The sequence below is a fragment of the Panulirus ornatus genome, chromosome 19 (genome assembly GCF_036320965.1).
Source record: "Panulirus ornatus isolate Po-2019 chromosome 19, ASM3632096v1, whole genome shotgun sequence".
Classification (NCBI taxonomy): domain Eukaryota; kingdom Metazoa; phylum Arthropoda; class Malacostraca; order Decapoda; family Palinuridae; genus Panulirus; species Panulirus ornatus.
Genome location: NC_092242.1, coordinates 25,820,129 through 25,847,719, shown reverse-complemented (window position 1 = coordinate 25,847,719; position 27,591 = coordinate 25,820,129). Strand labels below are relative to the sequence as shown.

At 40.3% G+C, this 27,591-nt stretch overlaps 1 protein-coding gene across 6 annotated transcripts in view; it reads right to left on the bottom strand.

Moving 5' to 3' along the window:
- Positions 1-1,158: 1,158 nt before the first annotated feature.
- The window catches only part of Galphaq (G protein alpha q subunit), a 404,729-nt gene continuing 378,296 nt past the window's right edge, over positions 1,159-27,591 (bottom strand). For all 6 annotated transcript variants that reach the window (XM_071673782.1, XM_071673787.1, XM_071673781.1 and 3 more), the window contains one exon: positions 1,159-4,357. Coding sequence is in view for 4 of the 6 variants with exons in the window: in XM_071673787.1 (XP_071529888.1) it covers positions 4,275-4,357 (83 nt within the window). In the remaining 2 variants the exon portion in view is untranslated. The remainder of the gene's footprint in view (positions 4,358-27,591) is intronic.

Sequence of the window (27,591 nt, the reverse complement as noted above, 5' to 3'; positions counted from 1 at the left end):
AATTACTTCTTAACCTGGATAAATATAAAGAAACTAATACAAAAAAGCTCCATTAGCTTTAGTATTAAATACAGAATAGATTTCTGAGGTGAGCAAAAACTAACTCTTTTGTGCAGACATACTTGATACAGCCTGACCAAGTTACCGTACATTAAAATGAATCATAGAATGCATAGTGGTTTTACTTTCATCAATCTGAGTAACTGAATAAACATATGCAAAAAATAAAGAGATGACACTGTATGGCCATCCATTGATATTCAGCCTGGTAATCATGGTATGAATACTCAATTCAGCTCGAGATTGGACATAAGAATCAAACTTGGCACAAAAGTTAATCTTGACATTCTCTGGTTTGGAAAATATCATAATCAAAAAAGACCAGAGGCTAAGGTCACTTATGTTAGTAAGTAAACTGACAATATCAACAAAGTGAAAAAATAAAAGGTATAGAAATGTCTAAATTCAACCAGTATTCTGCCCTTGTAAGCTGTTTTTAAGCAGAGTCAAATTTCAGGTCAGTTTAGGTGATCAACTTCCTGTAGTATAGTTCTTACCAATAAATGAGTTTTCCAGCAATTTCCCTGCATATCTTCCTCACATTAAAGGTTCATTCTTTGGCCATGTACACAGAGTATCCCTGCATGATCCAGTACATATTCTTAGATTCATACATGGTTTTTTTTTTTGGGTTTGATGAACATCTTTCTTTTAATGCCCTAGTTCTACTCTCCACCCACGTTAAATAGTAAACCTTCAAAGATGTTCGTCTTCATCTTTCACTGCTTCCTGGCTGCATTCTTTTTTGAATTCTTTTCACATTGTTTGCAAGTGCCACGGCAGCCTTGTCCTTTTCATGTATATCATTTTCTGTACTCCAAGTGATTAAAAAATGCCTCTTACAAAATATCCAAGCCTAAACACAAACAGTCTGAGTTCTAATGTAGGGTCTGCAGCTTAAGTGCAGATGCAAAGATTGTCAGTAAAAGTATGTGGGCAAGATTCTGCATGCATTGCTCTAATTGTGAGGTGCAGCATAAATGATATACAAAGTATAAAACACTCAACATGTTAAAATAAAAAGCTATCATTATGTTTACATTTCTAAGTACAGCACCATTATAAAAAATGCACATATTCTTTAGGGAAAAAAATCACTTTTTGTTTCAATAAATATTTATTCTTAAAACACAAATCCCTCCTTATTTTTTCGGTCTGAAGGTTAATGGATAGTTCAGTGAGCCGAGTTGGTGTGGGTGAAGCAACGCAGAAGACGGGTGGTAGTGTAAGCAGCAGGTGTTTTGTTGACCTTAAGGTTATGCCACCTGCTGCCCACACGCCTGCGCCCAACCAGTCACCGCTGTGTGGTGGTTGGGCAGCAATGAGGAGGCAAGGCAAGGTGTTGCCAATAGCAGTCTATTGTTGGCTAGTAGTAGCTACATCCTGCCTATAACAACAGGCCAGGGAGGGGCCGGGGTCCTTCAGGGGGGAGACTGGGGCCATGGTCCCCCCATGCCACTGCTGCCCTGGGGCCTAAAACGCCATGCCCCCCAGGGCCGGGGGAAGACCCAGGGAGGGCAGGGCGGGAGGCAAGACTAAAAGCTAGAAACCAGGGCGAAGTGACAAGGTGGCCTTGTGGTTGCCTCCCCCACTTACTGCTGCTGCGTGCTACAGATCGGCCACTTCAAAAATAAAGTCAAGTTATACTTTGGTACATATGGGGTTTCAATTTTTTTTTTTTACCTTAGTACAAGTCTTTTTGAATGCACATGATTGATAATTATTTGTCAACACATTCTTTCAAGTCCATAAAAGTAATGATAATGAATAAAAATAATACCTTACTGGTTCTGTACATACTACAAACAATAGACAAAATGCAACCTGAAGTTAATAGAATATAACAACAAGTGTACAAACGATTGGAAGGTAAAGGCTCTTTTCAAGGGCTGTGTGTAATTACACTAGTCTCTACTAATTATACAAGCAGCCCAACAAACATGGCAGAACCTGCAAGCAGAAGCACACATGCCATGCGTACGTCTCGTGCGTACCTCACATGGCTAGGGATTGAGCTAAGTCTATGCCGCAGGCAAAGCTTCATCATGAGCTACTTTGCCTGCTCTGCTCAGCCGTCATCTGTGGGATTTCCTTCCCCGAACAGCTGATCCGTGTTTGTCTGCCGCAACGGCCAGGTTCAGACCAGCCCAAAACAGAATGGGCTTGTCTAGTATGAAACACCTGATGGCACCAGAGACTAGAATTTGCACACAGCCCTTTTGCTAGGGTGCGCCAAGCTTTTGGAACGTCTTTGTCCATGGTCTGTTCATTTACTCTCTGCATCTGCTCATTCACTACCTTCTTTATTGGCAAGCCAAGAGGGCTCGTCAGTCTTCTCTGCACCCATACATCTAATATTTATTATTACAGACACATATATACAAGTAACATGAGCAAAGGGTAACTGTGTTCACCCACGCCCATACTGACTAGTGCTTCCGTCTACAATCATGATCATTCAACCATCACCACCATCATGCTCATTATCATTAAACAACATACTATCATCAGGGACAGTGCTGGACACGTTTGCAGGCACACCCTTGTGCCCAGGTTGCATTGAACACACGTCACATACAAGCATGATTATCAATAAATGGCTAGTGATACTCAAAAAATACCTGTCTAGGCTCACTTTCGCATAAGCCATAAGTCTTAAGTCTCAGCTCCGAATCAGCTAACTTTGAATTGCACTTTTCGAGGCAAGAGTAGATACTTCAGAGCCTGTAGTCTGTAGCACCTCACCTACTAGCTTATGTGTCACTTGGTGGGTAGTGTCATTGCCTGGCTTGGCCTTTCACCATGCAGAGAGAACACACTAACTTATGAAATGTGTAAAAGCCATATTTGCTACCACCAACATATCACAAGCACTTGTGCCCATACGCAGATAGACACAGTTCCAAACGTAGAGCAGCAGTTCAAACACAAAATCTGAAATATTCAGATTTTTATCGAGTGAAGGTTGCAAAGCACTGCAGTACTTAATATTTCCTTGTGTCACTGTTAGAAATTCAACTTTAAAACTGCTTCTTCTGTTGTTCTGTCATCTTCTGCTCATTTACTTTTCACACTTTGGACGCCATAGGATTCACTGCATTAGGACGCTGCATCTTACTGTTGGTTTCAGTACTTTACATTCTTGGAGTCCAGATGCATGACATGAGAGGTGCATAAAGTTTTGGTAGCACACACTTCTTTCTTTCTTCCTTAACCTCCAGGAAACTTTGCAGGCCTATACATACTGGATAGCTCCTTTCATAATCAACTACAGAATATCACACACTTAAGATGAACGTTAGACCACATAATGTTTATATATGTATACAAAAGCCACCAACACAAAACATCCTAACAATCACCTGTAAGGCAAGCAAACTTTCCTGCAAAGGCAAGAAAAAGAGGCTGGAGCGGTACTTCGTTAGGTGTGGAGAGTGTCAGCCCATTATGTTCATCAGTGTACACACTAAAATTAGCTCCAAGTTATGCCCAAGTAGCAGCAATGAGTGTGGCTTAAGCAACACACACATCCACACATATGAATCGGGGCTTAGAGAGCACCTTAACCAGTGAGCACTCAGCTCAATGGCAATGTTGGTAATGAGCATGGGACGTTGGTTGGGGCAGCCTTTCGGGCAGCATTGCAACAGTCACTAAGAGAACCAGTCACAGCTCTGGACTAGTTCATTTGCCCCTTCTGGGTGTAAAAAGACTTGGGTTAACAGACACTGTTTGTAACTGAGGCCTTGGAAATGGCATATATTACATAAATTGGAACTACATAAATGAAAGTGTCAAGGCCCTTTGGCATCAAAACATCCCCTAATTAGGCTGTTTGCAAGTAGCTAAAGCTGTCCTTGAAAGGAGAGCTTGGCTTGGAAGGGAAGGCTCACATAAATCTTTGGAAACTATATAAAAAATTTATATATATATATATATATATATATATATATATATATATATATATATATATATATATATATATATATATATATATAACAAAATTAAAATAACAACATAGAACCTTTATTTCTTTGGGACACTGAATATGGGTTTGTAGATGCAAAATATGACTGCCTTGTTTACAAAATTGGTATGGTGTCCATGTAAGGGTGATGAAGAAATGTCCTTAGCTGACAGCCCCTCACATGAGAAGGATACACGCTGTCACTTCATCTAATGTTCACTCTCAGCCAGTTGGGCATAACTCTACATTACACCAAGTTGTATTCCTTTAGATTTAGCTGCAGAATTGTGTCTTTGACAGCAGCGAAGACGAACCTTATATTCTCAGTGTCTGTAAAAGAAAAATCATAAATTCATATTAATACTAGAACTAAATCACTCAAATTTGATAAATACTATTTCAAATAATTCATATTTAGAAAAAAAACTGACTCGGGAAACAGCAATTCAGTATAATATAATAAATATATATACATATATTTGGTCACATGGAGAGAATGAGTGAGGGAAGATTGACCAAGAGGATATATGTGTCAGATGTGGAAGGAACGAGGAGAAGTGGGAGACCAAATTGGAGGTGGAAGGATGGAGTGAAAGAGATTTTGAGTGGTCGGGGCATGAACATGCAGGAGGGTGAAGGGCATGCAAGGAATAGAGTGAATTGGAGCGATGTAGTATACCAGGGTCGACTTGCTGTTAATGGATTGAACCAAGGCATATGAAGCGTCTGGGGTAAACCATGGAAAGTTGTGTGGGGCCTGGATGTGGAAAGGGAGCTGTGGTTTCGGTCCATTATTACATGACAGCTAAGAGACTGAGTGTGAACGAATGTGGCCCTTGTTGTCTTTTCCTAGTGCTACCTCGCACACATAAGGGGGAGGGTGTTGTTACTTCATATGTGGCAGGGTGGCGATGGGAATGAATATAGGCAGACAGTATGAATTATGTACATGGGTATATATGTATATGTCTGTGTGTGTATATCTATGCATACGTTGAGATGCATAGGTATGTATATTTGCTTGTGTGGACGTGTATGTATATACATGTGTATGTGGGTGGGTTGGGCCATTCTTTCGTCTGTTTCCTTGGGCTACCTCGCTAACACGGGAGACAGCGACAAAGCAAAATAAATAAAATAAAAATAAATTAGAAAGGATCACAATATTGTGCGTGATCAAGTATATTCCTATGAGTCAGTGGGAAAACGAAACACGATAAGTTCCCGAGAGCACTTTTGTGTAATAATCACATCACCAGGGGAGACACGAGAAAAGTATAATAGTCAGTTGATATACAACAAAGAGACAAAGCTAGGACGCCATTTGGTAAACATGTTTACCAAATGGCATCCTGCTAAGTCTCTTCATTGTATATCAACTGACTGTTATATTTCTCTCTTGTGTCTCCCCTGATGATGTGATTATTACACAAAAAAGCACTTGGGAACTTATTGTGTTTCATTTTCCCAGTGGACTCCCCTATCCCTGGGGATAGGGAAGAGAGAAAACTTCCCAAGCATTCCCTGCGTGTCGTAGAAGACGACTATAGGGGATGGGAGCGGGGGGCTAGAAACCCTCCCCTCCTTGAATTTTAACTTTCTAAATGGGGAAACAGAAGGAGTCATGCGGGGAGTGCTCATCCTCCTCGAAGGCTCAGATTGGGGTGTCTAAATGGGTGTGGATGTAACCGAGATGAGAAAAAAAGATAGATAGGTAGTATGTTTGAAGAAAGGAACCAGGATGTTATGGCTCTAAGTGAAATGAAGCTCAAGGGTAAAGGGGAAGAGTGGTTTGGGAATGTTTTGGGAGTAAAGTCAGAGGTTGGTCAGAGGACAAGAGCAAGGGAAAAAGTAGCATTACTCCTGAAAAAGGAGTTGTGGGAGTATGTGATAGAGTGTAAGAAAGTAAACTCTAGATTGATATGGGTAAAACTGAAAGTGGATGGAGAGAGATGGGTGATTAATGGTGCATATGCACCTGGGCATGAGAAGAATCATGAGAGGCAAGTGTTTTGGGAGCAGCTGAGTGAGTGTGTTAGTAGTTTTGATGCATGAGAGCAGGTTATAGTGATGGGTGATTTGAATGCAAAGTTGAGTAGATGAGGGAATAACTGGTGTACATGGGGTGTTCAGTGTTGTAAATGGAAATGGTGAAGAGCTTCTAGATTTGTGCTGAAAAAGGACTGGTGATTGGGAATATCTGGTTTAAAAAGAGAGATATCCATAAATATACATATGTAAGTAGGAGAGATGGCCAGAGTGTTATTGGATTACATGTTAATTGATAGGGGCATGAAAGAGAGACTTTTGGATGATAATGGCCTGAGAGGTGCAACTGGAGGGATGTCTGATCATTATCTTGTGGAGGCGAAGGTGAAGATTTGTAGAGGTTTTCAGAAAAGAAGAGAAAATGTTGGGGTGAAGAAAGTGGTGAGAGTAAGTGAGACTGGGAAGGAGACTTGAGTGAGGAAGTACCAGGAGAGACTGAGTGCAGAATGGAAAAAGGTGAGAGCAAAGGACGTGGGGAGAGTGGGGGAGGAATGGGATGTATTTAAGGAAGCAGTGATGGCAGATTAGAAAGGGTAGTGAGTGGTGGGATGAAAGGGCATTTGGACGATTTTAATAGTGAAATAGTGCAAATGACTGGGAGACGCATAAAAGAAAGAGGCAGGAGGTCAAGGAAGGTGCAAGAGGTGAAAAAGAGGGCAAATAAAGAGTTGGGGTGAGAGAGTATCATTCAATTTTAGGGAGAATAAAAAGATGTTTTGGAAGGAGGTAAATAAAGTGTGTAAGACAAGAGAACGAATGGGAACAACAGTGAAGCAGGGTAATGGGGAGGTAATAACAAGTAGTGGTGAGGAGTGAGTATTTTGGAGCGAGTATTCTTAAGGTTTGTTGAATGTGTTAGATGATACGAGTGGCAGATATAGGGTGTTTTGGTCGAGGTGGTGTGCGAAGTGAGAGGGTTAGGGAGAATGATTTGGTAAACAGAGAAGTAGTGAAAGCTATGCGGAAGATGAAAGCCGGTAAGGCAGCGGGTTTGGATGGTATTGCAGTGGAAAGTATTAAAAATGGGTGGTGACTGTGTTGTTGACAGGTTGGGAAGGACATACAATGTATGTATGGCTCATGGTGAAGTGCCTGAGGATTGGCAGAATGCATGCATAGTGCCATTGTACAAAGGCAAAGGGGATAAAGGCAAGTGCTCAAATTACAGAGGTACAAGTTTGTTGAGTATTCCTGGGAAATTATATGGGAGGGTATTGATTGAGAGGGTGAAGGTATGTACAGAGCATCAGATTGAGGAAGAGCAGTGTGGTTTCAGAAGTGGTAGAGGATGTGTGGATCAGGTGTTTGCTTTGAAGAATGAAAGTGAGAAATACTTAGAAAAACAAATGGATTCATATGTAGCATTTATGGATCTGGAGAAGGCATATGATAAGAGTTGATAAGAGATGCTCTGTGGAAGGTATTAAGAATATATGGTGTGGGAGGAAAGTTGCTAGAAGCAGTGAAAAGTTTTTATCAAAGATGTAAGGTGTGCGTACGAGTAAGAAGAGAGGAAAGTGATTGGTTCTCAGTGAATGTCAGTTTGCGGCATGGGTGCATGATGTCTCCATGGTTGTTTAATTAGTTTATGGATGGGGTTGTTAGGGAGGTGAATGCAAGAGTTTTGGAGAGAAGTGAGCTGTTTGTTGTTCGCTGATGATACAGCACTGGTGGCTGATTCGGGTGAGAAACTGCAGAAGCTGGTGACTGAGTTTGGGAAAGTGTGTGAAAGAAAAAAGCTGAGAGTAAATGTGAATAAGAGCAAGGTTATTAGGTACAGTAGGGATGAGGGACAAGTCAATTGGGAGGTGAGTTTGAATAGAGAAAAACTGGAGGAAGTGAAGTGTTTTAGATATCTGGGAGTGGATTCGGCAGCGGATGGAACCATGGAAGCGGAAGTGAGTCACAGGGTGGGGGAGGGGGTGAAAGTTCTGGGAGTGATGAATATGTGTGGAAGGCGAGAACATTATTTCGGAAAGCAAAAATGGGTATGTTTGAAGGAAAATTGCCTCCAACAATGTTATATGGCTGCGAGGAGTGGTCTATAGATAAGGTTGTGTAGAGGAGTGTGGATGTGTTGGAAATGAGACGTATGAGGACAATATGTGGTTTGAGGTGGTATGATCGAGATTGGTTCTCAATGAAGGTTGGCCCGCAGCAGGGGGGTGTGATGTCCCCATGGTCGTTTAATTTCTTTATGGATGGGGTGGTGGGGGAGGTAAATGCAAGAGTTTTGGAGAGAGGGGCGAGTATGCAGTCTGTTGGGGAGGAGAGGGCCTGGGAAGAGAGTCAGTTGCTGTTCACCGATGATACAACACTGATGGCTGATTTGAGGGAGAAACTGTAGGAATTGGTGACTGAGTTTGGAAAAATGTATGAGAAGAGAAAGTTGGGAGTAAATATAAATATAAGCAAGGTTATTAGGTTCAGCAGGGTTGAGGGACAAGTTCTTGGGATGTGAGTCCGGTGCATTACACATGACAACTAGAAAGTGAGTGTGAACAAATGTGGCCTTTTTTTGTCCGTTTTACAGACGCTACCTCGCCAAACAAGGGGTAGCAATACTGTTTCCTGTGAGGCAGGCAAGTGCCAGGAATGGATTTACCTCTATTCAAACTTACATCCCAACTAACTTATCCCTCAACCTTGCTGAACCTAACAACCTTGCTCTTATTCACACTTACTCTCAACTTTCTCCTTTCACACACTTTTCCGAACAGTTACCAACTTCTGCTGTTTCTAGCACTTTACCAGCCTCTCACACCATATATTCTTAAGACATTCCACAAAGCATCTTTCTCAACCCTATCATATGCCTTCTCTAGATCCATAAATGCAAAATTTAAATCCATCTGTTTTTCTAAATATTTCTCACACATACTCTTCGAAGCAAACACCTGATCCACATATCCTCTACCACTTCTAAAACCACCCTGCTCCTCCCCTATCTGATGCTCTGTACACTCCTTCAACCTCTAAATCAACACCTTCCCATACAATTTACCAGGTATTTTCAACAAAGTTATGCCTCTGTAGTTTGAACACTCACCTTAATCCCCTTTGCCTTTATACCATGGTGCTATACATCTTTTAGAATTTAAAAAATATAGAGGTAGAATTATTTCTCCCCTACCCTAAGGATTGAGTATAACTGGAACCGCTTGAATGATCATCACTGGGCAAGCAGGGCAGTGGTGTGGCATTGCCAGTGCCATGTGAGGAGTGTGTGCAAATATGGTGTGGACACAGTAAATAGTCATGGAGTGCCACAGTATTTTCTGGTGCCATATACTGTATACTGCACACATTTTGGCTCTTGCATCATACCATCAAAGTGTCTTTTAAATTCTCCTGGTACCAGTGGTGCTAAGAAGTGCTAATCAATCATCAATGAAGCTGATTTGGATGTGCTTAACTGTTATGAGATAGTGCAGTGAAGATCAAGGAAAATACCAAGAGTGGAACATTAATCAATTCATCTAAGACCTCATGTTCCCAAAGTTGAATTATGGAGAGACTGGAACACATGTTGAGCACATGGGTTAAACACTGAACTCATAAAACATTTTCCCATCAGCATGCCCATAATACAATGACTTGGCAGCAGAAAAAGGAGTAGTGAAGACATTTCAAGCAAGTCGTGGTTGGTATGCAAACTTCAAGAAATACTACAATTACCACAACATCAACAAGACTGATGAGGCTGCTTCTGCTGAAGTCACTTCAGCCAAAAATTTCCCAGGAATCCTTAAGACCATTATCGAGGGAAGCAGTTATTTGAAAGAGAAGCCTTAGAGAAAGTACATTTCCAATGACGAGAAGATTGCACCAGGATTCAAAGTTTATTTTCTGTTCTTATCGACAGAATTCATTGTACAGTATGCATATCATAGCATTTTCTGGTATGAGTATACTGAAGTTTTCACTAGTATAATACACGGCATTGTCTTATCAATAACGAAACCCACTTATTTCCATTACACATATTATTTACACATTCTGGATTTACAAGATAATTTTCTGAAATGTAACTATCACATATATTGAGAGGTCCCTGGAGCTGTTCCATCTATGTTTCTGATTTCTTTTCTCAGAACACCATAAAATCATCCTAGCTTCCTGGTTGGACTGTCACATATTTTTTTCCAATTCATTTATGATATGTTCCATGGTATTCTTGAATACTTAACAACTCTCTATCTTCCCTGTTAAAAGGCTCTCATGATTATCACATTTTCTTTAATACTTTTTATTTGCTGCCATGCAAATATTATCACATATATTTCTTTTCTTTCTAGGCTATAAAGCTGCAGTTCTTTCAAAATTTCATGGTAGTCCATATGTTCCATCCCTTCAATTTTGCTTGTACAATGCTTGTGAATTCTTATGTCATTTCAAATTGTTCTGTTTGGTGACCATGCAACATAGCAAATTCATTTTTGCTTCTTATATAAATTTTTTCATACATATTTGCCATTTTCCACATTAGCAAGGTAGCACTAAGAACAGAGGTTTTTATCTCTTGTAGCAAAGTTCTTAGAATCATTCAACTCATAATTTGACATGATAATGCTATCTTCTCAATATGCTCCCTAAAATATAATTTCTCATTTATGATGACCTAGATCTTTTACATTTTGCCCACTTTCTATCAATTTCCCTTCTTGGCCTTTACATGACACTGCTAATGAATTCTTCCTTTACCCTTTTTTGCTCATACTGATCTTCATTAAATTCCATTAGGTGCACTTCTGAACATCTGTAAATTGTGTTCAAGATTTTTTGCATCCCCATCCGATCCATTTCTGATCCAATCACTTTGCTTACTCTGGTGTCATCAGCAAAGCTCCTCACTATACTTTCTTTCACTTCACTGATGATGTCTGATATTATTACCAACAATATTTGAAGCTTATACTGTTCTATGGTATCCCAGTTAGGATATCCTCCTCAGACATGGTTCCATTTGAACTAATATGAACTTTCTGTCACAGCAACTCTTTAATCCATCTTCCTATCTTAATGTTCTTATTTACCTACTTTTTCTAGCAAAATCTTATGATTTACTTTGTCAAATGCTTTTGCAAAGTCAAGAAAAAAGTATTCATTCTTTTTCCTTGGACTAAACTTCATATATATCACTGTAATGAGCTAATATTTGGGTTTGTTCTAGACACAAATCCATTTAAGCCTTCCTCTATGTATATACTCTTGATTAGTTTGTTAAATTTAAATGTGTCCCTTTATCACTTTTCGGGGAATTTTATTGCATGTAAAGTCAAACTAACTAGTTTGTATTGTTTCTATATTAGCTTAGATTTTCCACTGTGAATTGGTGTTTCATAGGCAAATCTGTAGATTTTGCTCTTATCCAGGCTTTCCCTCAATAACAGCATCGCTAGTTTTGCATTGATGTATGTCTTTTTCAGGAATATGGCTGAGATTCCATCAGGTTCTGGAGCTGAATTTTCAATATCTATTAGTGCATTTTCATCATATTAACATTAAACAGATCATGAACTGAATACTGATTTATTTTGTTCAATCAATATTCTGCATATTTCCTTGGAGCTATTTTCATATCTAATTCAAATGATCCAATCTCTGTTATCTTAGTTTTTTTTTGCTTTGTTCATGTGTGTGAATAGTAACTTTGGATTCTTTTCTATATTCTGCATACCTCCTTCTTCATCATATACGGTTCTACTCTATGGGATTTCAATATTCCAACACCTGCATTTTTCAATTTCTCATCAAATTCAATTCTTGTTTATTATCATTACCTTCTTTTCCTTTTTCCATGCCTTGCTTCCATTCATCTAGTTTTCTCTCCTTAGGTATTTTCCACTTTTTATTTTCTTTTCTCTGGTGTCTCTTCAACAATTACATGGCCTGATCTCTAAAAGTATAAGTTTGTGTTTGTCACCAGGTCATAGTTTCTGAAGACCTCAATCCATTTTGCGTTCTTAATTTTCCCAATCATATTATTCTCTTCTCATCTACCTTATTCCAGTCTAATCAGTCATGCTGAAAATTTCTATCACTTAAACCACTGTCTCTTCCTCAGCACTGAGGCTTTATCATCTTCACAATCATTAACTTCATTTTGTAATCTGTAGTGACTTCTATGTTATTATGATTTGATAGACAAATTATATTCATTTTACTTAATATACTTTGTCGCTATCTCCCGCGTTAGTGAGGTAGCACAAGGGAACAGATGAAAGAATGGCCCAACCCACCCACATACACGTGTATATACATACACGTCCACACATGCACATATACATACCTATACATCTCAACGTATACATATATATACACACACAGACATATACATATATACACGTTCATAATTCATACCGTCTGCCATTATTCATTCCCGTCGCCACCCCGCCACACATGAAATGACAACCTCCTCTCGCCCCATGCATGTGCACAAGGTAGCACTAGGAAAAGACAACAAAGGCCACGTTCGTTCACACTCAGTCTCTAGCTGTCATGTATAATGCACCGACACAACAGCTCCCTTTCCACATCCAGGACTCACAAAACTTTCCATGGCTCACATCAGACACTTCACATGCCCTGGTTCAATCCACTGATTGCATGTCGACCCCAGTATACCACATCATTCCAATTCACTCTATTCCTTGCACGCCTTTCACCTTCCTGCATGTTCAGGCCCCGATCACTCAAAATCTTTTTCACTCCATCTTTCCACCTCCAATTTGATCTCCCACTTCTCCTCCTCCCCTCCACCTCTGACACATATATCCTCTTTGTCAATCTTTCCTCACTCATTCCCTCCAAGTGACCATACCATTTCAAAACACCCTCTTCTGCTCTCTCAACTACACTCTTTCCATTACCACACATCTCTCTTACCCTTTCGATCAAACCACCTCACACCACATATTGTACTCAAACATCTCATTTCCAGCACATCCACCCTCCTCCGCACAACTCTATCAATAGCCCACACCTAGCAACCATATAACATGGTTGGAACCACTATTCCTTCAAACATACCCATTTTTGCTTTCCAAGATAACATTCTCGACCTCCACACATTTATCAACATTCCCAGAACTTTCGCCCCCTCCCCCACCCAATGATTCACTTCCGCTTCCATGGTTCCATCTGCTGCCAAATCCACTCCCAGATATCTAAAACACTTCACTTCCTCCAAGTTTTCTCCATTGTCAAACTTACCTCCAATTGACTTGTCCCTCAACCCTACTGTACCTAATAACCTTGCTCTTATTCACATTTACTCTCAGCTTTTTTCTTTCACACACTTTACCAAACTAAGTCACTAGCTTCTGCAGTTTCTCACCCGAATCAGCCACCACTGTTGTATCATCAGCAAACAACAACTGACTCACTTCCCAAGCTCTCTCATCCACAACACACTGCATACTTGCCCCTATTTACAAAACTCTTGCATTCACCTCCCTAACAACCCCATCCATAAACAAATTAAACAACCACAGAGACATGACGCACCAACATTCACTGAGAACCAATCACTTTCCTCTCTTCCTACATGTACACATGCCTTATATCCTCAATAAAAACTTTTTCTCTGCTTCTAACAACTTGCCTCCCAAACCATATATTCTTAATACCTTCCACAGAGCATCTCTATCAACTCTATAATATGCCTTCTCCAGATCCATAAATGCTACATACAAATCCATTTGCTTTTCTAAGTATTTCTCACATACATTCTTCAAAGCAAACACTTGATCCACACGTCCTCTACCACTTCTGAAACCACACTGCTCTTCCCCAATCTGATGCTCTGTACATGCCTTCACCATCTCAATCAATACCCTCCCATATAATTTACCAGGATACTCAACAAACTTATACCTCTGTAATTTGAGCACTCACCTTTATCCCCTTTGCCTTTGTACAATGGCACTATGCAAGCATTCCGCCAATCAGGCACCTCAACATGAGTCATACATACATCAAATAATCTTACCAACCAATCAACAATACAGTTACCCTCTTTTTTAATAAATTCCACTGCAATACCATCCAAACCCGCTGCCTTGCCGGCTCTCATCTTCCGCAAAGCTTTTACTACCTCTTCTCTGTTTACCAAATCATTTTCCCTAACCCTCTCACTTTGCACACCACCTGGACCAAAACACCCTATATCTGCCACTCTATCATCAAACACATTCAACAAATCTTCAAAATACTCACTCCATCTCCTTCTCACATCACCACTACTTGTTATCACCTCCCCATTAGCCCCCTTCACTGATGTTCCCATTTGTTCCCTTGTCTTACGTACTTTATTTACCTTCTTCCAAAACATCTCTTTATTCTCCCTAAAATTTAATGATACTCTCTCACCCCAACTCTCATTTGCCCTCTTTTTCACCTCTTACACCTTTCTCTTGACCTCCTGCCTCTTTCCTTTATATATCTCCCAGTCATTTGCATTATTTCCTTAAAAATCATTCAAATGCCTCTCTCTTCTCTTACACTAATAATCTTACTTCATCCCACTACTCACTACCCTTTCTAATCTGCCCACCTCCCATGCTTCTCATGCCACAAGCATCTTTTGCACAAGCCATCACTGCTTCCCTAAATACATCCCATTCCCCTCCCACTCCCCTTATGTCCTTTGTTCTCACTTTGTTGATTGACAAATCATCTATACATCTATTATACTTTCATCTTCTGCAAAGCTTTCACTACCTCTTCTCTGTTTACCAAATCATTTTCCCTAGCCCTCTCACTTTGCACACCACCTCGACCAAAACACCCTATATCTGCCACTCTATCATCAAACACATTCAACAAACCTTCAAAATACTCACTCCATCTCCTTCTCACATCACCACTACTTGTTATCACCTCCCCATTTGCGCCCTTCACTGAAGTTCCCATTTGCTCCCTTGTCTTACGCACTTTATTTACCTCCTTCCAGAACATCTTTTTATTCTCCCTAAAATTTAATGATACTCTCTCACCCCAACTCTCATTGGTTTGGATGGTATTGCAGTGGAATTTATTTAAAAAAGGGGGTGACTGTATTGTTGACTGGTTGGTAAGGTTATTTAATGTATGTGTGACTCATGGTGAGGTGCCTGAGGATTGGCGGAATGCGTGCATAGTGCCATTGTACAAAGGCAAAGGGGATAAGAGTGAGTGCTCAAATTACAGAGGTATAAGTTTGTTAAGTATTCCTGGTAAATTATATGGGAGGGTATTGATTGAGAGGGTGAAGGCATGTACAGAGCATCAGATTGGGGAAGAGCAGTGTGGTTTCAGAAGTGGTAGAGGATGTGTGGATCAGGTGTTTGCTTTGAAGAATGTATGTGAGAAATACTTAGAAAAGCAAATGGATTTGTATGTAGCATTTATGGATCTGGAGAAGGCATATGATAGAGTTGATAGAGATGCTCTGTGGAAGGTATTAAGAATATATGGTGTGGGAGGAAAGTTGTTAGAAGCAGTGAAAAGTTTTTATCGAGGATGTAAGGCATGTGTACGTGTAGGAAGAGAGGAAAGTGATTGGTTCTCAGTGAATGTAGGTTTGCGGCAGGGGTGTGTGATGTCTCCATGGTCGTTTAATTTGTTTATGGATGGGGTTGTTAGGGAGGTAAATGCAAGAGTCCTGGAAAGAGGGGCAAGTATGAAGTCTGTTGGGGATGAGAGAGCTTGGGAAGTGAGTCAGTTGTTGTTCGCTGATGATACAGCGCTGGTGGCTGATCCATGTGAGAAACTGCAGAAGCTGGTGACGGAGTTTGGTAAAGTGTGTGGAAGAAGAAAGTTAAGAGTAAATGTGAATAAGAGCAAGGTTATTAGGTACAGTAGGGTTGAGGGTCAAGTCAATTGGGAGGTGAGTTTGAATGGAGAAAAACTGGAGGAAGTGAAGTGTTTTAGATATCTGGGAGTGGACCTGGCAGCGGATGGAACCATGGAAGCGGAAGTGGATCATAGGGTGGGGGAGGGGGCGAAAATTCTGGGGGCCTTGAAGAATGTGTGGAAGTCGAGAACATTATCTCGGAAAGCAAAAATGGGTATGTTTGAAGGAATAGTGGTTCCAACAATGTTGTATGGTTGCGAGGCGTGGGCTATGGATAGAGTTGTGCGCAGGAGGATGGATGTGCTGGAAATGAGATGTTTGAGGACAATGTGTGGTGTGAGGTGGTTTGATCGAGTGAGTAACGTAAGGGTAAGAGAGATGTGTGGAAATAAAAAGAGTGTGGTTGAAAGAGCAGAAGAGGGTGTTTTGAAGTGGTTTGGGCACATGGAGAGGATGAGTGAGGAAAGATTGACCAAGAGGATATATGTGTCGGAGGTGGAGGGAGCAAGGAGAAGAGGGAGACCAAATTGGAGGTGGAAAGATGGAGTGAAAAAGATTTTGTGTGATCGGGGCCTGAACATGCAGGAGGGTGAAAGGAGGGCAAGGAATAGAGTGAATTGGAGCGATGTGGTATACCGGGGTTGACGTGCTGTCAGTGGATTGAATCAGGGCATGTGAAGCGTCTGGAGTAAACCATGGAAAGCTGTGTAGGTATGTATATTTGCGTGTGTGGACGTATGTATATACATGTGTATGGGGGTGGGTTGGGCCATTTCTTTCGTCTGTTTCCTTGCGCTACCTCGCAAACGCGGGAGACAGCGACAAAGTATAAAGAAAAAAAAAAAAAAAATCTATTATACTCTGTCGCTGTCTCCCACAATAGTGAGGTAGTGCACGGAAGCAGACGAAAGAATGGCCCAACCCACCCATATACACATGTATATACATGCATGTCCACACACGCACATATACATACCTATACATCTCAACGTAAACATATATATACACACACAGACATATACATATATACACCTGTACATAATTCATATTGTCTGCCCTTATTCATTCCCATCGCCACCCCGACATGACAACCCCCTCCCCCTGCATGTGCGCGGGGTAGCACTAGGAAAAGACAACAAAGGCCACATTCGTTCACACTCAGTCTCTAGCTGTCATGTATAATGCACCGAAACCACAGTTCACTTTCCACATCCAGGCCCCACAGAACTCTCCATGGTTTGCCCCAGATGCTTCACATGCCTTGGTTCAATCCATTGACAGCATGTCGAACCCAGTATACCACATCGTTCCAATTCACTCTATTCCTTGCACGCCTTTCACTTTCCTGCATGTTCAAGCCCCGATCACTCAAAATCTTTTCACTCCATTTTTCCACTTCCAATTTGGACTCCCACTTCTCCTCATTCCCTCTACCTCTGACACATATAACCTCTTTGTCAATCTTTCCTCACTCGTTCTCTCCATGTGATCAAACCATTTCAAAACACCCTCTTCTGCTCTCTCAACCACATTCTTTTTATTACCACACATCTCTCTTACCCTTTTCATTACTTACTCGATCAAACCACCTCATACCACATATTGTCCTCAAACATCTCATTTCCAGCACATCCACCCTCCTCCACACAACTCTATCTATAGCCCGCGCCTCGCAACCATATAACATTGCTGAAACCACTATTCCTTCAAACATACCCATTTTTGCTTTCTAAGATAATTTTCTCGACTTTCACACATTTTTCAATGCTCCCAGAACTTTCGCCCCCTCCCACACCCTATGATTCACTTCCGCTTCCATGGTTCCATCTGCTGCCAAATCCACTCCCAGATATCTAAAACACTTCAATTCCTCCAGTTTTTCTCCATTCAAACTTACCTCCCAATTGACTTGTCCCTCAACCCTACTGTATCTAATAACCTTGCTCTTATTCACATTTACTCTCAGCTTTCTTCTTTCACACACTTTACACTTCACACACTACTTGTAATCACCTCTTCATTAGCCCCTTCACTGATGTTCCCATTTGTTTTCCCTTGTCTTACGCACTTTATTTACCTCCTTCCAAAACATCTTTTTATTCTCCCTAAAATTTAATGATACTCTCTCACCCCAACTCTCATTTGCCCTCTTTTTCGCCTCTTGCCCCTTTTTCTTGACCTACTGCCTCTTTCCTTTATACATCTCCCACTCATTTGCATTATTTCCCTGCAAAAATCATCCAAAAGCCTCTCTCTTCTCTTTCACTAATAATCTTACTTCTTCATCCCACTACTCACTACCCTTTCTAATCTGCCCATCTCCCACGTTTCTCATGCCACAAGCATCTTTTGTGTAAGCCATCATCGCTTCCCTAAATACATCCCATACCTCCCCAACTCCCCTTACGTCCTTTGTTCTCACCTTTTTCCATTCAATACTCAGTCTCTCCTGGTACTTCCTTACACAAGTTTCCATCCCAAGCTCACTTACTCTCACCACTCTCTTCACCCCAACATTCTCTTCTTTTCTGAAAACCTCTACAAATCTTCACCTTTGCTTCCACAAGATAATGATCAGACATCCCTCCAGCTGCACCTTTCAGCACATTAACATCCAAAAGTCTCTCTTTCGCGCACCTACCAATTAACACGTAATCCAATAACGTTCTCTGGCCATCTCTCCTACTTACATAAGTATACTACGTATATCTCTCTTTTTAAACCAGGTATTCCCAATCACTAGTCCATTTTCAGCACATAAATCTACAAGCTCTTCACCATTTCCATTTACAACACTGAACACCTCATGTACACCAATTATTCCCTCAACTGCCACATTACTCACCTTTGCATTCAAATCACCCATCACTATAACCTGGTCTCGTGCATCAAAACTACTAACACACTCACTCAGCTGCTCCCAAAACACTTGTCTCTCATGATCTTTCTTCTCATGCCCAGGTGCATATGCACCAATAATCACCTATCTCTCTCCATCCACTTTCAGTTTTACCCATATCAATCTAGAGTTTACTTTCTTACACTCTATCACATACTCCCACCACTCCTATTTCAGGAGTAGCACTACTCCTTACCTTGCTCTTGTCCTCTCACTAACCCCTGATTTTACTTTACTCACAAGACATTCCCAAACCACTCTTCCCCTTTACCCTTGAGCTTTGTTTCACTCAGAGCCAAAACATCCAGGTTCCTTTCCTCAAACATACTACCTATCTCTCCTTTTTTCTCATCTTGGTGATATCCACACCCATTTAGACACCCCAATCTGAGCCTTCGAGAAAGATGATCACTCCCCGCTCGACTCCTTCTTCTGTTTCCCCTTTTAGAAAGTTAAAACACAAGGAGGGGAGGGCTTCTAGCCCCCCGCTCCTGTCCCCTTTAGTTGCCTTCTACGACACGTGAGGAATGCGTGGGAAGTATTCTTTCTCCCTTTCTCCCCCCTAAAGCTGCCCTCTGTCAGTAGCCTGTTAAAGGTGAGGCACTACAGGCTAGGAAAAAGTACTGGAGTTGAACAAATACTGCGGCTTTTGCCATGGCCAACCCCTTGAGGGAGCTCCCATACAGAAACGTATGTCAAAGATGTTGATTGATAGATAAATGGATATCTGAATACAGTACCAAATCATTTGTAAAAATAAAATCTGTGATGGATCCCATTTTCAGTCTGTGGTTTGACTGCTCCTGCACAAGGCTCTCTCTCTCTCTCTCTCCCTATGAGTACCTACAAGATTTAGCCAAAATGGTAGGGTTACCACAAAGCACTCACTGTATGTCTTGCTTGATGTACAACACTATTTTTCTCTGCTACCACCTGTATTACATAAGTCTTGGTTCGGTTAAGACTGATTTCAAGCACGTATCGATTACTTTTAAACATTTCTGTAATTAGTCTGTAATCATTCCACGAATGCTTCTTAAATCTCTTGACAGTACACTGAATAACTGTTCTATTCCACGAATGCTTCTTAAATCTCTTGACAGTACACTGAATAACTGTTCTATCTTCCTAGTTGGGTTGTCATGTAATTTTGTCTGATTTACTTTTCAGTATGTTTCATTGTATTCTTGAAGACTTAACAACTCTCTATCTTCCTGTTGAGAAGCTTTATGGTTTAACACATCTTCTTATACAACATCACTCTGTTGCCATGCATATACTGTTATATCTTTCTTCTCTTCTTTCTAGGCTATATTGATGCAGTTCTTCCAGCCTTTTTTGTGGTAGTCCATTGCTACCATTCTTAACTTCCTGTCCAGAGTGTGTGTTTTACCTATTTGTAGTTTATGGGAACGGTATTCTACACATGTAGGACCCTATCTCTTGAACATTCTCTACTGTCATACAACTTCCAAATTTGTATGATGTCTGCATTAATCATGTCCTCGGTCATTCTATTCCACTGATCGACCTTTCTTAAACTATGAAAGTACTTATTCAATTTTTTTGTGAATTGCTTAATTGAATTCATGTTAAGTCCTCTGGTTGCTCTATCCCCAAAACTCTTAAAGAAATGTTCACTGTCTTTGTCATCGATCTACTTCAGAAACTTGCTTTCTATATTCTCTATTGAGGCTAGAGGTATACATATTCCCACTACTCCATTGTAAACTTCACATAACTTTTCACCACAATATCCTGGTTCCTGATCTGTGTTAACATAAAAATTTTCAGTTCTGCTCAGCTTCCATGATTATAAATGATTCTCAAGTCCTGTCTCATCTCTGCTCTTTTAACTTACTTGTTTACCACATAATCAAATTTAAGCATTACATAATCACTCTTTCCAACTGATACATCATATATGATATTTTCTATTATCCACAATAATCTGTGAAGACAGGATCTAGTAACGAGGGTGAATCAGCGCCTCTCATTCTAGCGAGTTCCCTGACATGCTTGTTTAGAAAAATTTTCCTGTACACACTCTAAGGACAAGAGTCACCATCCAAATCCTGCCAGTCTACCTCCTTATAATTGAAATCCCTATTATCAATACTTTATCTCATCTAATTAGTGCATGCTTTACTGCTTTATGTACCATCCCAATTATTCTTTTGTTGCTGTCACTGTATAATTGTTATGGATCATTAAAATCCTTTGGAAGAATATGTATGATCAACACTATGAAGCACTTCTTTCCAACAGTTACCATTCCCATTATGCATAGTCTGAATGGGCCATCTACTACTGTTTCATAATCCTTATGATTATCTCTAAACAGTAAAGCCAAACATCTTCCTCTTTTTCTTCTTTTGCCCTCCGTAATGTCATGTACCCCTCTGGACAGAAAAGGTCAGATCTTATTTCTTTAGTAAGCTTTGCTCCCATAACTTCGACAAGTGCATTTTCCCTTATACAATCCATCTATTTCAGCTCTTTACCACAAGCTAATATTCCACCAGCAATTGTATACAATACTTTTACCAGCATCTGTATATAGAACTTTAAGTCTACCATTACCATTGTCTAATATTCCTGACCTCTCTACAGCACTAGTGAGGATGGTCTGAACTCTTTGCCTCATTTGGCATCTTCAGGTTTTTGCCTTCTTACTGCATTTTTTGTGTTTTCCCCTCTTTTCCCTTGGTCTCTCATACTTGATGAATACTCTGCTGAATTCCACCTTCTTTCAGAGTTACTTGGCCTGTATATGTAGGAAGAGAGGAAAGTGATTGGTTCTCAGTGAATGTTGGTTTGCGGCAGGGGTGCGTGATGTCTCCATGGTTGTTTGATTTGTTTATGGATGGGGTTGTTAGGGGTAAGTATGCAGTCTGTTGTAGATGAGAGAGCTTGGGAAGTGAGTCAGTTGTTGTTCGCTGATGATACAGTGCTGGTGGCTGATTCGGATGAGAAACTGCAGAAGCTGGTGACTGAGTTTGGTAAAGTGTGTGAAAGAAGAAAGCTCAGAGTAAATGTGAATAAGAGCAAGGTTATTAGGTACAGTAGGGTTGAGGGACAAGTCAATTGGGAGGTAAGTTTAAATGGAGAAAAACTGGAGGAAGTGTTTTAGATATCTGGGAGTGGATTTGGCAGCGGATGGAACCATGGAAGTGGAAGTGAATCATAGGGTGGGGGAGGGGGGCGAAAGTTCTGGAAACATTGAAAAATGTGTGGAAGGCGAGAATGTTATCTTGGAAAGCAAAAACGGGTATGTTTGAAGGAATAGTGGTTCCAACAATGATATATGGTTGTGAGGCGCGGGCTATAAATAGAGTTGTGCGGAGGAGGGTGGATGTGCTGGAAATGAGATTTTTGAGGACAACATGTGGTGTGTGGTGGTTTGATCAAAAAAGTAATGAAAGGACGAAAGAGATGTATGGTAATAAAAAGAGTGTGGTTGAGAGAGCAGAAGAGGGTGTTTTGAAATGGTTTGGTCACATGGAGAGAATGAGTGAGGAAAGATTGACCAAGAGGATATATGTGTCAAAGGTGGAGGAAACGAGGAGAAGTGGGAGACCAAATTGGAGGTGCAAAAATGGAGTGAAAAAGATTTTGAGTGATCGGGGCCTGAACATGCAGGAGGGTGAAAGGTGTGCAAGGACTAGAATGAATTGGAACGATGTGGTATCATACCAGGGTTGACGTGCTGTCAATGGATTGAACCAGGGCATGTGAAGCGTCTGGGGTAAACCATGGAAAGTTCTGTGGGGCCTGGATGTGGAAAGGGAGCTGTGGTTTTGGTGCATTATACATGACAGCTAGAGACTGAATGTGATCGAATGTGGCCTTTGTTGTCTTTTCCTAGCACTACCTCGTGCACATGTGGGAGGAGGGGGTTGATATTTCATGTGTGGCAGGGTGGCGACGGGAATGAATAAGGGCAGACAGTATGAATTATGCATTTGTATATATATGTATATGCCTGTGTGTGTATATATATGTATACGTTGAGATGTATAGGTATGTATATGTGCGTGTGGACGTGTATGTATATACATGTGTATGTGGGTGGGTTGGGCCATTCTTTCGTCTGTTTCCTTGAGCTACTTCGCTAATGCGGGAGACAGCGACAAAGTATAATAAATAAATAACCTTTATGTCATGATTATAACCACCAATTCTTCTTTCCTTTATTACAGAGATTTCATGTGGTAGTTCTATTGCCTCTAGAAACACCTTAATGAACTTTTCTTCTTTCTTTCCTCCATTTCTCCTCATTTAAAGTATGTTCTTCCAGTCTAAAAACAATTAAGTCTGTCAAGGTCCTGGTTAACAAATCTTTCTAATTCAAATGCAATCCACCTTGCACCTAAATCCATCAACCTCTGTGCCTTTGGCTGTCTCTATAAGCTCCCTTTCTGCTAAAAAGCTCCGATTCTCTATGGTCTGAACCTTTCTAAAATTCTCATCTACTGGACCATCTATTCTGCTAATTGTTCTGTTTCTAACAGTACATATTATTCTGTCTACAGCTTCACTCAGTGCCGAAGGCACCCTAGTTTCAGTGTCCCCATGTTTCTATCCTGGTTCATGTCAGGCTACAAGTCTGTTGCCTGCCACCAAATGCTGCACCTCCCTCCCTCCCTAATACTACTGCTGGTGTTACTAAAAAAGATTCAATGTTATGGGCATTTCCTCTTGTTAAGCTGCTACTAAAATGTAGATACCCCATCTAACCCCTCCTGCTCTTTAAACATTCTTCCTTCATTCCCTTGATTACATGATTTATCAACCTCGACAAATGATGCCAAACCGTATTCATGATCAATCATGTTAACTTCTAATTCCAAAAATCACTTTCAAGACACCTCACATGATCTTCAAATTCATTTTTATTATGTTTCATTGCTTCTATCTCTAATTGCATTAATCTGGGACCACATTTCATTACTTCAACCAAGAACTTCAAACATTTCTTATCTAGTGTTATATCTTTTATCCCTTCCTTTTCACTAATGTTGGAATCTTGTAATACTAACTGGTCCTGATATTCTTTCTTAATTACCTAAATCCATTTCTGGTTAATATCAATTGAAAAAAGGTAAAATAAAAAAATTAAAAACAGGTTTAACCTGACTACCTTTAATGGTGTACTGTCTGGAATGAATTGGAACAGTAGCCCTACTTACATTTACCAAACTCTTATTTTCTTGGTTAAGGCAGTTCGGAGGTGTGTGTGTGTATGGTTACTATTACATGTTAATTAGATTCTATTTTTTGTGTATTCAATGACATATTTAACTCTGATTCTAGAGTTCTCACTTGTTCTCTAACACAAGAAGAATGTCATTAGTCAGGTGGGTATCCATAATATAGGTAGTGGTTGCTGTACTTCTCATTCCATCTTATTCTCCAGCTTTGATTTATCATGTGCTTCATGTTTTTCTTAACACTGACTCGTACCATCATACCATCCTTTTGCTTTTGGTATATTGTGGTATGCAATTTCTATAATCAGATTTTGGCCATTCTTGATATAGTTTTTGTACGGCATCTCTGGTGATTTCCTTATTCCTCCAACTATCTTCCAGACAATATTTGTTCTAGTATTTCCTCATTTGGTTTACATTCAATGGTCTCCATCTCTGTTCAAACCTTATATCTATCTTAATGTTCACAGTAACTGTCATTTCATTTCCTTTCCTACTTGCATTTTCATTGTTTTCAATACTGGCTCCTGAATGTTCATGATATTACACTGGTTCTGGATAACTAAATTTATGTTCCTCTTTTTTTTTTTTTTTAAAAAAAACCTTCATCTATCTATCTATCTATATCTCTAATGCCTGTTCCCAACAAGAACTTCCTCAAGGGGGTTGCCATGGCAACGGAGTTTCCATAACTAGTGAAGGGAGGGAGGGAGGGAGGGAGGGAGGGAGGGAGGGAGTGTGTGTGTGTGTGTGTGTGTGTGTGTGTGTGTGTGTGTGTGTGTGTGTGTGTGTGTCGATGGGAATGGATGGAGGCAAGTATGGATATGCACAAGTGTATATTTTTTTTTTTTTTTTTTTTGCTTTGTCGCTGTCTCCCGCGTTTGCGAGGTAGCACAAGGAAACAGACGAAAGAAATGGCCCAACCCACCCCCATACACATGTATATACATACGTCCACACACGCAAACATACATACCTACACAGCTTTCCATGGTTTACCCCAGACGCTTCACATGCCTTGATTCAATCCACTGACAGCACGTCAACCCCGGTATACCACATCGCTCCAATTCACTCTATTCCTTGCCCTCCTTTCACCCTCCTGCATGTTCAGGCCCCGATCACACAAAATCTTTTTCACTCCATCTTTCCACCTCCAATTTGGTCTCCCTCTTCTCCTCGTTCCCTCCACCTCCGACACATATATCCTCTTGGTCAATCTTTCCTCACTCATTCTCTCCATGTGCCCAAACCATTTCAAAACACCCTCTTCTGCTCTCTCAACCACGCTCTTTTTATTTCCACACATCTCTCTTACCCTTACGTTACTTACTCAATCAAACCACCTCACACCACACATTGTCCTCAAACATCTCATTTCCAGCACATCCATCCTCCTGCGCACAACTCTATCCATAGCCCACGCCTTGCAACCATACAACATTGTTGGAACCACAATTCCTTCAAACATACCCATTTTTGCTTTCCGAGATAATGTTTTCGACTTCCACACATTCTTCAAGGCTCCCAGAATTTTCGCCCCCTCCCCCACCCTATGATCCACTTCCGCTTCCATGGTTCCATCCGCTGCCAGATCCACTCCCAGATATCTAAAACACTTCACTTCCTCCAGTTTTTCTCCATTCAAACTCACCTCCCAATTGACTTGACCCTCAACCCTACTGTACCTAATAACCTTGCTCTTATTCACATTTACTCTTAACTTTCTTCTTCCACACACTTTACCAAACTCAGTCACCAGCTTCTGCAGTTTCTCACATGAATCAGCCACCAGTGCTGTATCATCAGCGAACAACAACTGACTCACTTCCCAAGCTCTCTCATCCCCAACAGACTTCATACTTGCCCCTCTTTCCAAAACTCTTGCATTCACCTCCCTAACAACCCCATCCATAAACAAATTAAACAACCATGGAGACATCACATGTCTGTGTATGTATATGTATGTATACGTTGAAATGTAAATGTATGTATATGTGTGTGTGTGGGCATTTATGTATATACATCTATTATGTATATACATCTATTTCCTTGCACTACCTCACTAATGCGGGAGATGGCGGTTAAGTATAATAAATAAATAAAATATTTAAAAAAAAATCAGCTTCCATAAAAATTTTGGGGTTATCATAACCACAATTGTCAAAATATCTGCATTTACCTCTCATATAATATCAGCATGTATTATTGTTTTTCATCCTATTCATTAATGCCACTCTATTTTTTTCATTTTCTTTTTGTCTCCTGTCATCCTCTGACTTTATCCGTTTCTATTTTTCACTTTTTTCTCACTGAAATGCAGTAGTTTAGTTTTTCATTTGATTCACTAAAAATTTCTCAAAATTTCTCTTGTACATATTCAGTATCATTAACAGCTTTTATATTCACATCAGCGTTATCATATCTTCCTCCCCTGTCTGAACTAAATTTTGCATATTTTTTCTGTGTACACATGACACAGTACTATAAATATCCAGTCTTCATAATTCATCTCTTCTAAATGGCAGTCATGTTTTCACTGTCCACAGTTTACATATTTAGTTTCAGGTAAAATATCACTGTCCACTGTATACCATAACTTACATTTCCCGCACATGCATGGAAGTCAGTTTTCAAGATTTTGTATGAAGAACACACAAACTTTGTCTTTTTTTGATAGTTTGTGCTCATGTCTAACTGTCTTCTTTTCATAACTGGTTCCTGTTTCCTACATTAGCGAGGTAGCACCAGGAACAGAAAAAGAAAGGCTAATCATTCACTAGCATCCATATTCTAGCTGTATGTGCAATGCAAATCAAACACAGCCCCTATCCACAATCAAGCTTTTCAAAGCCTACCATAGTTTCCTCCAGCCACTTCACAAGCCCTAGTTCAGTCCACTGACAGCACATCAACCCCTGTATACCACATCATTTCTTTACTTTGCTTTCGATGTCTGATATTATAATTACAAAAAACATTGAAGCTAACACTGTTCACTGTGGTACCCAAGATGGGACATCTCCCTCCTTAGACACTGTTCCATATCCTACCACTAGGAATCTTCTGACAGTTAAAAACTATTTAATCCATCTTGCTATCTTACCCTTAATGTTTTCTTAATCTACTTTCTCCAGGAAAATGGCAGGGATAGTGGAAAGTACTCATTGTTGCCACCTGCATTACATAATCATCTATTCTTTATTCATCTGGGACTGATTACAACCATGTCAAATTTTCTTTTACATGTTTCTGCGGTTCCATGCATAATTCTCATTTCTCATAGTATACTGAATAGCTGTTATAGCTTTGTGGTTGGTCTGTCATATTTTTGTCTGAAAGTTATAATTATGATGAGATTTTTCTCCAGCTAAAATGGCAGGAATAGTGGAAAGTACTCATTGCTGCCACCTGCATTACATAATCATCTATTCTTGGTTCATCTGGGACTGATTACAACCATATCAAATTTTCTTTTACATGTTTCTGCAGTTCCATGCATAATTCTCATTTCTCAGAGTATACTGAATAGCTATTATAGCTTTGTGGTTGGTCTGTCATATAT